Raw genomic sequence first — 12240 nt, 5'->3', positions numbered from 1 at the left:
TGGGAAGCAGATTCTCAAGCTTGGTTAAGTTACGGAGATTTCAACCAAGTTTTAAATAGGCTACACTCTTTTAAGGGATGAATGCTATGGTTTTTAGCAAAAACAGTAGTGGGGTGAATTAATTCTTGCTTTATATTTCGAAGAGTTTGAAAATTACTTGCTCTTTTGTCACCCCAAAAGAATCTTATCAAACAACTTCCACAAATAATTCTTGGAAACCCTTAAGGTCGACAGTGTTTTGAACAGGAAACACTAATAACTCATATGTTCAGATGACTCACACCAGGTTTTACTGTTTCTATTTCTGCTGGCTAAGTCAGTTCCTAAATATTGTGCTCTGAGTATGTCTTGACTAAAAGCAAACATTCTGTAATATTAATTTAGAATGAATTACTTCTGCAGTCTGCCCTGCCATAAAGCTCATTCACCAAAATAACCACAGAAAGTGAGTCATGAAAGAGACAGAAAATAAATTTAATTGGGGAGAATATTAGCATGAAGCTATTTAATAATTTAATAATTGTACTTAAGATGTAAAGACAGAAATAAATAACCTTGGCATACAGGAGAACAAAATACATAATTTCAACAAGTGGAAAAATATTTCAAAACATTTGTCCTAAGCCAATAAAAAGCCCCAGCAACTGTAATTTTGGATGACCGAGATTTGCAAAGCTGATCTTAAAGTTCACGTTTAAGTCTTTCAAAGACCGAAATGAGAAGCACATCTCTCTTCAGCTGAACCATCTCTATATTTATCAACTCAACATGACTGATCATCAATCTGAAGTTAGATGCAGCAACATTTTGATACTCCTGCATTCATTGTAAATCAATAAATAAAAGAGTTAGATAGCCCTGGATCAAACAAGAGCTATCACTCATTAATATCAGACACCCTTTTCACTGGGACCACCCTAACTTTCAACCATATGATTCAATAAGTATGCCATGTGGAACTGAAGATAGCTAGAGCTCATTTGGTTACGTGGATGTCTTGTTCCGTGTGTTTCTGATGGTCTGTATTCCCTGAGGGCTCAGCAAAGTGAGATGAAGGCATATATCGAAGATGGAAAGACTGAGAATTAAGATGATGCTACTAAAAAATAAAAAAAAAAAATAAAAGGACCAGGGAATGGGACTGAAGTCAGATGTTGAAATGGAAATGTCTGCGGGGGCGACTAAGATGGTTTTAAGCCCTTTAGGGAAAAAGAGATAAGTAAACAGAGTTCCACAGGTAATTACTGTGATACAGGGAAACTGAAACAAGTTGGAATGGAATCAGAATAGGCAGAACCTAAAACAAAACAAGACAACAACGGCAAAAAGAACAACCCACAGTGTCTTGCTCTGTAGCAGCTGACTCAGCTGGACACCTCAGTCTGAGAGAACCCTTTGTTCAGGCAGTCCTCTCCGAGCTGGTAATTTCACAAGCACACACTGCAGGGAACCTGTTCTGCCTGGCACTGTGGCAATCTCAGGCAGAGCCAGAAGGCAAGAGAGCACCCAGCAGCCAGACTTCCACCTCCACAGCCCTTCGGTGACCCAGACGCTGCACACTAACTGAACGTTGCATTAATTAAAATAAAAAGCAATGCCTCTCAAACATCTCAGAAGCACTGTCATACATACTAAGTGATTCAAAGAAAGTAAGGATAAGAGGAAAGAGTATCCTGGCCATGACATTTTATGAAGTCAGAGGATACAGTAGGAAAACGCCAATTAGATCATCTACTCTATACTCTGTAAGCAAAAGGCATAGTCCTCAGAAAACGTTTCAGGCATTAAAGAGACATTATTTTACAGTTAAGACTTTGGGAACAAACATGACTTCTCGAGATTAAAAAAAAAAAAAAAAAAATCATCGACTAAACAGCTTAACCAGAAAGTTGTAAGAAAAATAAACAGAAAAGTAAAAAAACCTCAGAGCACACACAGACTTCAACAAGAGCATTTTCTAAGAAAAATAAAAGCAGAAGAGCAAAAGACTTTTCAGCTGTATTAGCAAGAGAATAAAGTAAAGAAAAAACTAGGGTTGCTAGTACAGTGAGAACAGAGTCTAAAAACAGCCTTGCTATGCCTCCAAAATGAAACAAATATTTATTCTGACCATTCTCAAAACAGGCAATTTATGATAATCATGGGATCAAAAGCAGAATAGATGATGGAAATGAGAGTATGGAAATGACCAAGCTTGAGGTAGTAGCCAAATGCTAATGTGCTCAAATCAAGCTCTGCTGTGCTACATAGCAAATTATTAATTAAACTGAAGATGATGGGAATCCACTTGAAAAGCAAAAGAAAAGTGCCAGGTGAGGAATATGGTATGTACTTGCAGAAGAACAAAGGCGTGTAAAGAAACCATGAATATGATGAAACTAGAAATTGGGAAAGAAGAGGGTTCAAGAAGAAACTAACAAAAACAAAAAGGTTCTGGCACAACCTTTGCAGAACTGATGGGAGCCAGGGAAAGAATTATTTTTAAGACAAGAGCTTAAGAAGGAAGGCATGCTATTGTTTACAAATCCAGTCAACTGAATTGATCCAGTCCCAAACCCTGTATATTCCTAGAGGTCTTCCTATTGCTGCAGAAAGACTCTGGAGGAGATGAGAACCGTTGCTGTTTTTGGAGGGCACCAAACTAAAAGACAGAGGGAGCAGCTCAAGCACATCAGCAACACGCTTTTGTTCCACGTTTACTAGTGGTAACTAGGCAGAAAGTTAATATAAGGCAGCTAAAAAGTCTGTGCTGCTAGCATTTACAGAGCTGGGTATCTGTGGAAGATATCCCATACTGCTCACCAAGGTACACCATTTACAGATGAGCATTTTAAGGCAAGAAGGGCCTCGGATAATTATCGCATCGCACTGCCTGCCTCACAATGACATTGATTGGCCCGACTGGAACATCACAAAACTCTCCACAACTCTTCCAGAAAAAAAAAAGATGAGATCTGCCTTTTGGAAGAACACCTACTCTTGGCTGAAAAGCCTATCACAGAGCTGATGCTGCCACAGACCTTGAACAGCAACATCTAATAAAGCCTTGGCCAGCAATTGGCTGTCATCCCACATCACTTAATCCCTTTTACTCCACGCTGGCAACAATGGCAGTGTGGCCCCAAAAAGGGCTGTTTCCCTCCTTCCCCCTTTTCCTCTTTCCTTACCTCCCTGAAGCAACTTTACAACCTTACCTTGTTTCCATGTCCACCTGACAGTGCCGAAGCACAGCAGAACTGTGACAAACACACACCACCTCCGCTAAGGGTAAAAGAGGGGGCACCAAGAAGCTTTGTGTGCAGAGAGAAGGGCCCCGAGCTGCCTGGGAAGGAAAGCAAGCGGCTATGTGCAAGGAACGTTACAGTGAGGTAAAGCAGGGCCCACAGAAATAAAGGAACTAAGAGAAGCTGCTTCCTTTTCCTCCAGTTGCCTGAAACTTCTCCTCCCCTGAAATAAAACTTCTGGCCACCTTGTTCCTCGCATCAGGAACAGAGCCAGAAAAAGACGTGTATTTTCTAGAAATAGTTTTTCTCTTGTTGACATTGTCTATGCTTTGTTAGGCGTGGAACTACCAACTCTGTGACCGTGAGCAAGGGCTCCAATACTCAGTTTCTTTGGCTGCAAAATCTACCCCACAAACGTGGTCTCCCACAGGGCTGTTAGTGCCATGACCCTCCCCTGCAAGAAAGCACTTACCTGTGGGAAGTCCTTTCCCCCTCAGCCTCTCCCGAATAGCCTGGCTCCTGTCTGGCTGCAATTTTTTATCTCCATTGCAAGCAAGATGATCCATCTGCAAAAGAGGCAACGACGCCTAGTTATGTACTGAAAGAACTGACATCAACATTAAACTAGCGCCCATTAAATAACGCACAACACAAGTTAGCATTGAACATTAAAGTTCAAGTTCAGAGTACAGGCTCAAATGTTTCAAAAGAAAAAATGGTTTCACCACGAGACCATGCCCTGTAATTCTGACATCTGAATACTCAAGGCAGGATTTTTAGCACACAACTGGTTGACTTTTTTGCAGTAAGTATGAATTAAGTTCACAACTGTGAACTCACAGTTCTTAGTCCTGATTTTTAGCTTTTTTTTTTTTTTTTTAAACACCACTTCCCCAAAGAAGTGATGTTACATACACAATCATTCACTTAAAAAAAAAAAAAAAAAAAAAGCAAGCTTATTCGCTGTAACAAAGACTTCTCATTGAGGTGTTTTGATATGGTGGCAATCAGCCCAGCCTAGACAGTGGCTTAGCTGGGAGGTGGGATGGAGACATCAAAGAGCTTTATCCATCACAGTTACTGTGCAACTCAACATGGAACGGGTTCAATGAGTCCTACGCTGTATTGCCCTTTACAGAGGATATTAACATCAAGTGAAAAGATGCAAGAGGATCTCTCACTGTGCTTCACATATCACCCAAGGACCTATTACAGAGCTCAGGCTCCTCCAGCCTTTGAAAAGCCCAGGCAGGATCAGAGGCACACTAACGTTTACTCTGGTTCTGAAAAAACAGCTTTGTGTGCTTTTCTGATTAAACTGAACTTCAAGGACACATACAGAGTTAAAATGTTAAAACCAGCATGGAGGGCTAACTAAGGCGCAGAAAAACCCAGAAGCACAGCTATGCTGCTGTTGTTCTGTCAACACATGGCTCTACTCAACTATTTTGTTCTTGTTCTGCTGCAAAGCCTCGACTCAGATTAAGACATAGTTCTGCCAGAAGAAAATCAGAATATTAGCAAAGCTTCAACACTGGATAACATCCAGCAGTCCTGCTCCTTGGTCATTGGCACAGTATGGGAACCCAGCAGCTAGATTCAGCACATGCAGTTAGGACCACTACTGCTGTCCTCAGCTGGCCAGGTCGGTCAGTTTGTCATGCTAACCGTGGAGACCCTTTGTAAGCCTGGTGACAAGGACAAGATGAGCAGAAAAGCAGAAAATTTGCTAAGCAAAAAGGGCTATTAAGATTCTGAAAATGAATGACTCAGTTCTCCACACTGGCTGTTTCTATAGCTCATGGCCTGATTCAAGATTTAGATCTTCGCTTTAGTATTCACTTAGTGATTAAGGCCTTGTAGGCCTTCATTTCACTGAATCGCAAGCCAGATCCACTTGGCAGCTGCACAGGAGTTTGGACATTGCAGTGAGGAGCACTTGACTGACAGACAGCCTCACACATTTGACAAATCTGGAACTCCGACTCAGTGCTGCTTCTGGAGCCCTGTCACAGACAGCTTCTGCTGAACTTTGGACAAATACAGGGACCTGTCACATCATGCAAGAACTTCCAAACCGGATTTATAAAGAGCCTAAGTAACTATTAATTGATAAAACAAATTGTTAAATGAGAGTACTATCAACTCAAATACTTTTCTTGTAACTACAGTGCTACATCTCCTGACACCATTTTTTTTTTTTTTTTTTTTTTTACATTTGTGTAACTTCTACGAGATAGGAGTTTCAACAGTGTAGAACAGGATAAAACTCAAGATCACCACTGCATATCACTTTAGCAAAAACATACTCCTTGACATTTGTTAGAATTATAAAGAGAACACAAGGAAAAGGAAGTACTAACAAAAGAACAATCTTAACAATATTGACAACTTATGGCTTTCCTTCAAATTCAGAGCCTGGAGTCATTTGACTAATCTGTGGCTATGTTGTGATGGTTTAGGTGAAGGCAGAGGATGCCTGTCAGGAATAGTAACTCTGCAAGATGATTTCATGTAGCATGCTTCACTTCTTACATGAACTCAAGGCATTTGTCGTCATTAGACAATTAAGTCCTCCACAAAATCCTATCTATCCAGGAGCTGAGGAGAAGTGCAAGAGAACTGGCACACTAAGAAGTCCTTCTTCCAGTTAATCAGTGACTCTCCCAAAGTCAAGAATGTTTCTAAAAAAGAAACACCACACCCATCGTTTTTGCAGCATTTCAAGTAGGAATCTGTCTAATGTTTGCCCCCAGAATTCATGCTTTTTCCTACTTCTCTTCCAAAGAGGATAACCATTTCAGAAAACTATCTTCCTCAGCTACAGCAGCTGAAATCTTTACTCCAAGAAGAATTGTCGAGTGCACAAACTGTTACCAAGAGGAGAACAATTCTCTCCTCCTACAATTTCAGAGTTTTTCCCCTTTCAACAATCCCCCTTCTCACAACTGCAACACGATCAAACAATAGGAAGAATGACTGCACAATGACTCTGATTTAGCAGCTTAGCTCTCTTCCTGCTGATCTCCCTTAACCCTCAGACGCGTGCGAAGACTTACCCCAGACAGGCTTCCCAGAACCAGTCTGACTAACTGCTTCACGTATGAAAAAGAAGGGGCACAGTTGCTGTTCCGTATGTGGGCACTGCAGGCATCCAGAACGGTCCGTACGGATACACGGGCATAAATGACATCTTCACACATGCCGAGGAGGATGCTGTTGAGATGATCTCCGAGTTTGATAGGCTAATGACAGACAAAAATGGGAGGGAGGTGAGAATCAATTTTAATTGTCACCTGCAGCACACACATACAAACAAAAGACATTCGACGTAATAAAATGACTATTTATGAGGCTTATTGCCCACATCGAGTGAGTGCCAATGTGGAAGTCACCATCTAGGTGGTAAGAAGTTGCAGTTACAGTCACTGGACAATCAGCCAGGATCTAGATTTGGCTCCTACAACAGTATGGTCCATACAAGCTGCCTGATCTGTACCATCAGGACACCGCCACTTTCCTTTCTCAAGGGCTTAATTACCAGTGAAAAAGTTCTGCTTAAAGGTCTTTGCTGTTTTTAAACACTCTGACAAACTCTTTTTTCCTGTCTGAATTCCACACTTGGATTTTTTTTGCTCCAGCTGGGTCAGCATTTCCAAAGCCCAGTGCCACCACCAAACATTATCAAAAGAGATGTAAGGTCTCAAGCAGCAAAGCCACTGGTTAAAAACCAAAGCTTTGTCACTGCAGAACAATGCTCATATGGTGGAGAACAATCTAGGTTTGATTCTCCTCTCCCCAGCCAGTTAATCCAGCACACTGCCAGTGGAATACGACTCCACAGGGTGCGCAATGGTCAGAGATAACACCTGTTCTCAGGTGCCACCAGCACTTGAGGTCTCAGCTTCCCCCCTGTGCCAACACGTGGGGTTATCTACAAAGCACAAGCTCTGTCGCGTGCTTTTTGACATAGAGCATTTTAAGACATTACTATCTTCCCACCTTTCCTGGGTTAGTGCTCCTGATTTTTTTTATTTTTTAAGTGGTGCCATAAATAACTCATCTGGATCACCCTGGTATAACTAACGTAGGCTTTTCCCACCTATTTTTTCAGCACTTCTCCCAAATCATACAAATCATTCTTGCAGTTCAACCAAATTCCCAGCAGAGAAGCAGCCCATCAACCAGCAAATGCAGACAAATAAAATGAAGTGAAATTCCACACATACAAACTAACACTTAAACGCTATGCCATACACAGCCTGTCTTTTTGCCTCTACTACCTCCACAGGGCAGAGCACCAGAACATTTGATGAAAAATTCTGTACTTCTGCTCCCCCCTTTCTTTCCAGACATACCTCACTACACCATACTTCAGAAAAACAGTGAGAGAAAGCACTGTGAAAGCATTTCTTCCTGCTGCATTACTGTAAAACTGTTGCTACAATCTAATACTGAGGGAAGGAACAAAAACATGGAAGAAAATTAATTCCTACCCACCTTCCACTGAGCACCTATCTCAAGCCATTCTCCTGCTACTGGCTCAATACTGCTCCCTTCATCCCTTACAAGGCAGGTGAGCAAAGAAGGGGGATAACCGTCTAATAAAACAGTGCAGTTTGGGGGACAGACATGGTAGGCTACCAAGAAGTATCCCTATAACTGTCAGCATCAAATTTGTGACTTCTGCGTTCAGGCAGCTATTTCCAAAGCAGGAGGACTTAGAACCCAACTACTACTCTGGTACAGAAAATTTTAGAAACCGAGCACTTTAACTCCCAAAGCCTTCCAAAACTTCCTTCCTTACCCTTAAACATAACGCCAATAAACAGGACTGAACCAAAACATGGAACAGAAATAGCTCAGCTCCCCGAGCTGCACAATGCTCTGTCAAATCCCTCGACACCAAGTCTCTCATTAAATGCTCCCTCTGTGCGTTTCACCTACTTTTCACCCTTTTAGATAGTGCCTTCAAACAGCTGAGCTGGGAGCAGGTGGGAGCACCCAGGCAGATGACGAATTAGGCATTCCAGACTCTTTCCACAACTAAGTGAAGGCGTTCTGCTGGGTGTGGGAGATAACCTCTTGAGCAATAACATTCAGCTCTAAGCAGTCTGCGACTGTGTCTGCAGCGGCTGACAAGTCAGTAGCAAGTCTACTCCCTCTTCCAAGCAATTCATACCCTTTTTCTTGGACATTGCGCAAGGCAAGTATTAGCACGTGCCAATTCCAGACTCACTGAAATTACAGCAGCAGAGATCACGAGTTGCTTTATTATGAGTAAATCAATGATGTTACTTAAATGTTTATTTTTATACATAAGCCTGAAACAAAAGTATTTTTCAGCAGCATCAACTGTTGTTTTTCTGCCTGTGACGCTACAGGATGGACTAACCCAGATATACCCACGTGGAAACGGACAGACATGTTCTATCTGCACCTTCTTTCTGCAAGGTGACAATAGTGGTACACACCACAAGGAAAAGCTCCAAGTAGAGCAAGGAAGCCACACTCTTCTGCGTCCCACGAGGACATCGTGTCATGTTAATTGATGTTGAAGTGGTCACACTATCAAGTCTGAGACCATGATATTAAACAAAACCAAATTCAAACTTACTTGGCTTTGAGGTACTTCATGGTCAGCTCCCCAGAAGAGTGTCATACCAAGAGAATAAATATGTACCTATAATGAAACACAAGACATTTATCAACTCAGAACAGCACAGGAAATGCAAAGCACCTTCAAAGCAGAGCAGCTAACCTAGTGTCACTTTGCCTATATACTTTCTTGCCAGTTAAGCTCATCTGTATTTCAGATTTTTATTTTCTTTTGCCTGAGAGCTAGAGAAGTAAATCCTACTGCAACAAAAGGTACTGCATCTAATCAGTGCCTCTGGCCTCGCTGTTTAGGTCCACATGTTCATCTCCCAAGGAAGGCAGAAGCACACATATCTGTGTCAGCAGCCATGCAGGGGAACAGACTGCGTGGTGGTACCTAAAGCTCCTGAAACCTTTAGTCTGAAGGCAAGGCAGGCCTTAGTGGGACTCCATCAGCTGGGTGGTACTGTCAAGGAATTACTAGGACCGGGATCAAAGGAAAAAATATAACGAACACAAAAGCAGTAATAAATAAAGCAGCCACCTTAATCTGTCATTTGTATTTTAAGGCGCAAAGGCATTAATCATTACATTCATAATTAACCGTTAATATCAGCAGCAATGATATTAATATACATCTTGAACATATTAAATCCTTCAAGACATGGAATACATCTGCAAATATTGCAGATTTCAGACTACAAATACACACAGTCCAAACAGGTCACTGTGAAAATAACAATACAGCTAAGGAACAGCAGTAAAAAAAAACAAAAACAAAAACAAAAAACGGTTTTTCTGGACTATGCAAGTAGCATACACTAGTGATGACTCTCTACCAGGTTATTAGTAATATTTGTGTAACTTCAAGCAAGCAGCTGATTAAATTATTGTGCAGACAATGAACAACAGTTACAGGGACAGTGATAAGTTAGGGATGATTCATTTAAGGCAACCTCTTTGCCAACTAAAAGCAAAACATCTTACTTAAGTCCTAGGTGTATTGACAAGATCTGTCCAGGCTCTGGAACTTCATATACAGGTTTTTTAAAAGTTCCAAGTAAATCGACTAGACAAAGGTAGCGGAGTGAACAGAAGCAGTGTGATGCTCATTTTCTTCCTTCCAAACTCAGTATGTAGAATTGTTAGAAATTACACATCTTATACTACCTTAAGGTTGGACATGAGAATTTCTCTCTGCACTAAGAAGTCTCTTAATGTACAAAATGTGTTCACAAAGACTCAGAGGGTGACGCCAAAATGTCTTCCTGTTTAGATCAGCCTGCTTGAAAGACATTAGAATGTCTTTTATAACTACTACATGATAATGGCCTCACTAACATTACTGCGCTGTGCAGACTTTTAGCCAAAAAGACAAGCGTAATGTATGTTTACATTTCTCATGTAATAAGGAAACATTTGCTGTTTTATGTATTCAGAAGAGCAATACACTGCTTTGGGACAGGGTAAGGAAGTAATTACTAAATACACGTAGAAGTAACCTATTATTAAAAACTGCTCTCTTAAATTCAATGGGCTTTATTCAGACAACACTGGGAATGAACACACTCCAAGAAGCACTCCAACCTGAAGCTTCTGCCACTCAGATCACTTGGCTGGCCTTTACAGCACAGCCTGAGAGTCCCAGCAGGACAGAACGGCCTCCACCAGCATGCAGCAGCGATTCGGGATTCCTCACTGGCACACTTCAGTCCAGCTGGCAAACAAACGCTGAGGGTGGGAACAGGACCAGTTCATGCATTCAGATAAGCGTGCAGGAAGGTTGTGTAGGTAGAGGAAAACAGAGACATGGTGTTTTTGTGAGGAAGCCGGAGCAGAACCACAGAGGGGAAAGTGTCAGAAGGGAAAATGTCACCGTGGCTTTATTCTATTCTAAAACTAAGAATTGTTGTCATCCTCAGCAAAAACATTATAGCACAACCTATAAGACCTCAAAACAAGGACTGTCACTACTACAACAGATGCTACCCTACTAGCCTATCTGAAACTAGCTTTCACAAAAATAATTTTAAAAAGTTTAATAGTCTCTGATGTGATACTCCACCATATTTCAAGTTTTAAATGAACTTGGAGGCTTCTTAAGTACAGCACTGTGTAGTTGCTTGCAAGCCACTTCTACATATGAGACAAAAATCTATCTGCTACATACCTACACACCCTTTTGGATTGTCAAGTAATGCCTGCATGCATTATATTCTGTAACTCTCTCCTATTTCATACAGTTTCTCTTCAGAACCAGATCCATAACGATATTGCTGCTAGACCGGTGTTTGGCATTTCCCCTAACGAATTTCCAACTGCTTACTATGGTCTGACAGGCTTAGCCTGGGACAGAAAATCAGGGTGTGGGGGTCAGGAAATCCCACACCAGCCCGTTTACAAGATTATGGCTGACATTTGTGCAGCATTACAAGTTCCTTACCCGAGACAATGCATGCATGACAAACTAGGCAAAGATCTCCTGAAAAAGTGTTGTAAAAACAAAAAAACAAACAAACAAACAAACAAAAAAACCCAACAACAAACAGGAATTTTGGTAATTTCAAATGATCAGTAAATAATAGGTGGTTCTGTACAGTACTAATGGGCACACAGACTGAAAACACTCATCTGTCTCTCCAGAAGAAGCAATCTTTGACTGAAGAACATCACATGCACCTCTTAAAAATTAAAGCATTTACCCAAAAATTTTTGGGTTCATCTTCATTTTGCAATACTTGTAATAATTTCCACAATATATAAATCAATGCCAAATTCAATTCCCAGATTCGTCTCTTATTATAACTTCAAATGGTTTGCTAACTGCATTTCCAATTGGCTCGCAATTAGATCAGGCTTGGTTTGTATTCAATTTGACCGAGTGTCTTGAAAGAACCAAAAGGGTATTCACTGAGTGACTATCGTTTTGTCCAACAGTTATCACTGAATACTCTGTTCCATTCGGCCAGCAAGTGAAGTCATAGCTGAAGAGCTGAATGCGACTTTGTTGTTGGCTGATCAGAGGCCAGAAGAAATGAGGAAACAAGAAAGCCCAACTTGCAGACAGGGTCTGATTTCAGAACAAGAACCAAAAGAGGAAAACACCAAAGATTTCCACTAGATGAGTCTAGCAAACTATGCTGAGATGCAACAGAACAACAAAAAAGAGGTTTAAATGTGTTTCAAATTAAGTCAGCATGTGCAAAACAAGACCTAAGAAACATGAAGTCACAAAAAATTAACAGCGTAAGCTCCAGCACGCAGTATGTTGCTAATGTGAAGGAAAACAAGCAGAAAAAAGGATGCATAGACCAGTTATTTATCAGCTCTAATATCTCCAAATAAGAGAGCCATAATAAGACTAAAGTGTTTATACAATACAAGGGGAAGAAATAAAAAGAGATCATTATTTAGAGTT

At 41.0% G+C, this 12240-nt stretch overlaps 1 protein-coding gene across 8 annotated transcripts in view; it reads right to left on the bottom strand.

The window, feature by feature from the left end:
• The window catches only part of PTPN13 (protein tyrosine phosphatase non-receptor type 13), a 136260-nt gene that overhangs the window by 64271 nt on the left and 59749 nt on the right, over positions 1 to 12240 (bottom strand). For all 8 annotated transcript variants that reach the window (XM_032187307.1, XM_032187308.1, XM_032187310.1 and 5 more), the window contains 3 exons: positions 8842 to 8907; positions 6284 to 6469; positions 3697 to 3790 (listed from right to left, as the gene is read on the bottom strand). In XM_032187307.1, the coding sequence (XP_032043198.1) occupies positions 3697 to 3790; positions 6284 to 6469; positions 8842 to 8907 (346 nt within the window). The remainder of the gene's footprint in view (positions 1 to 3696; positions 3791 to 6283; positions 6470 to 8841; positions 8908 to 12240) is intronic.

This window comes from Aythya fuligula, chromosome 4 (assembly GCF_009819795.1).
Source record: "Aythya fuligula isolate bAytFul2 chromosome 4, bAytFul2.pri, whole genome shotgun sequence".
Lineage (NCBI taxonomy): Eukaryota > Metazoa > Chordata > Aves > Anseriformes > Anatidae > Aythya > Aythya fuligula.
The sequence above is the reverse complement of the archived record's forward strand: the minus strand, read 5'-3'. Positions and strand labels throughout refer to the sequence as shown.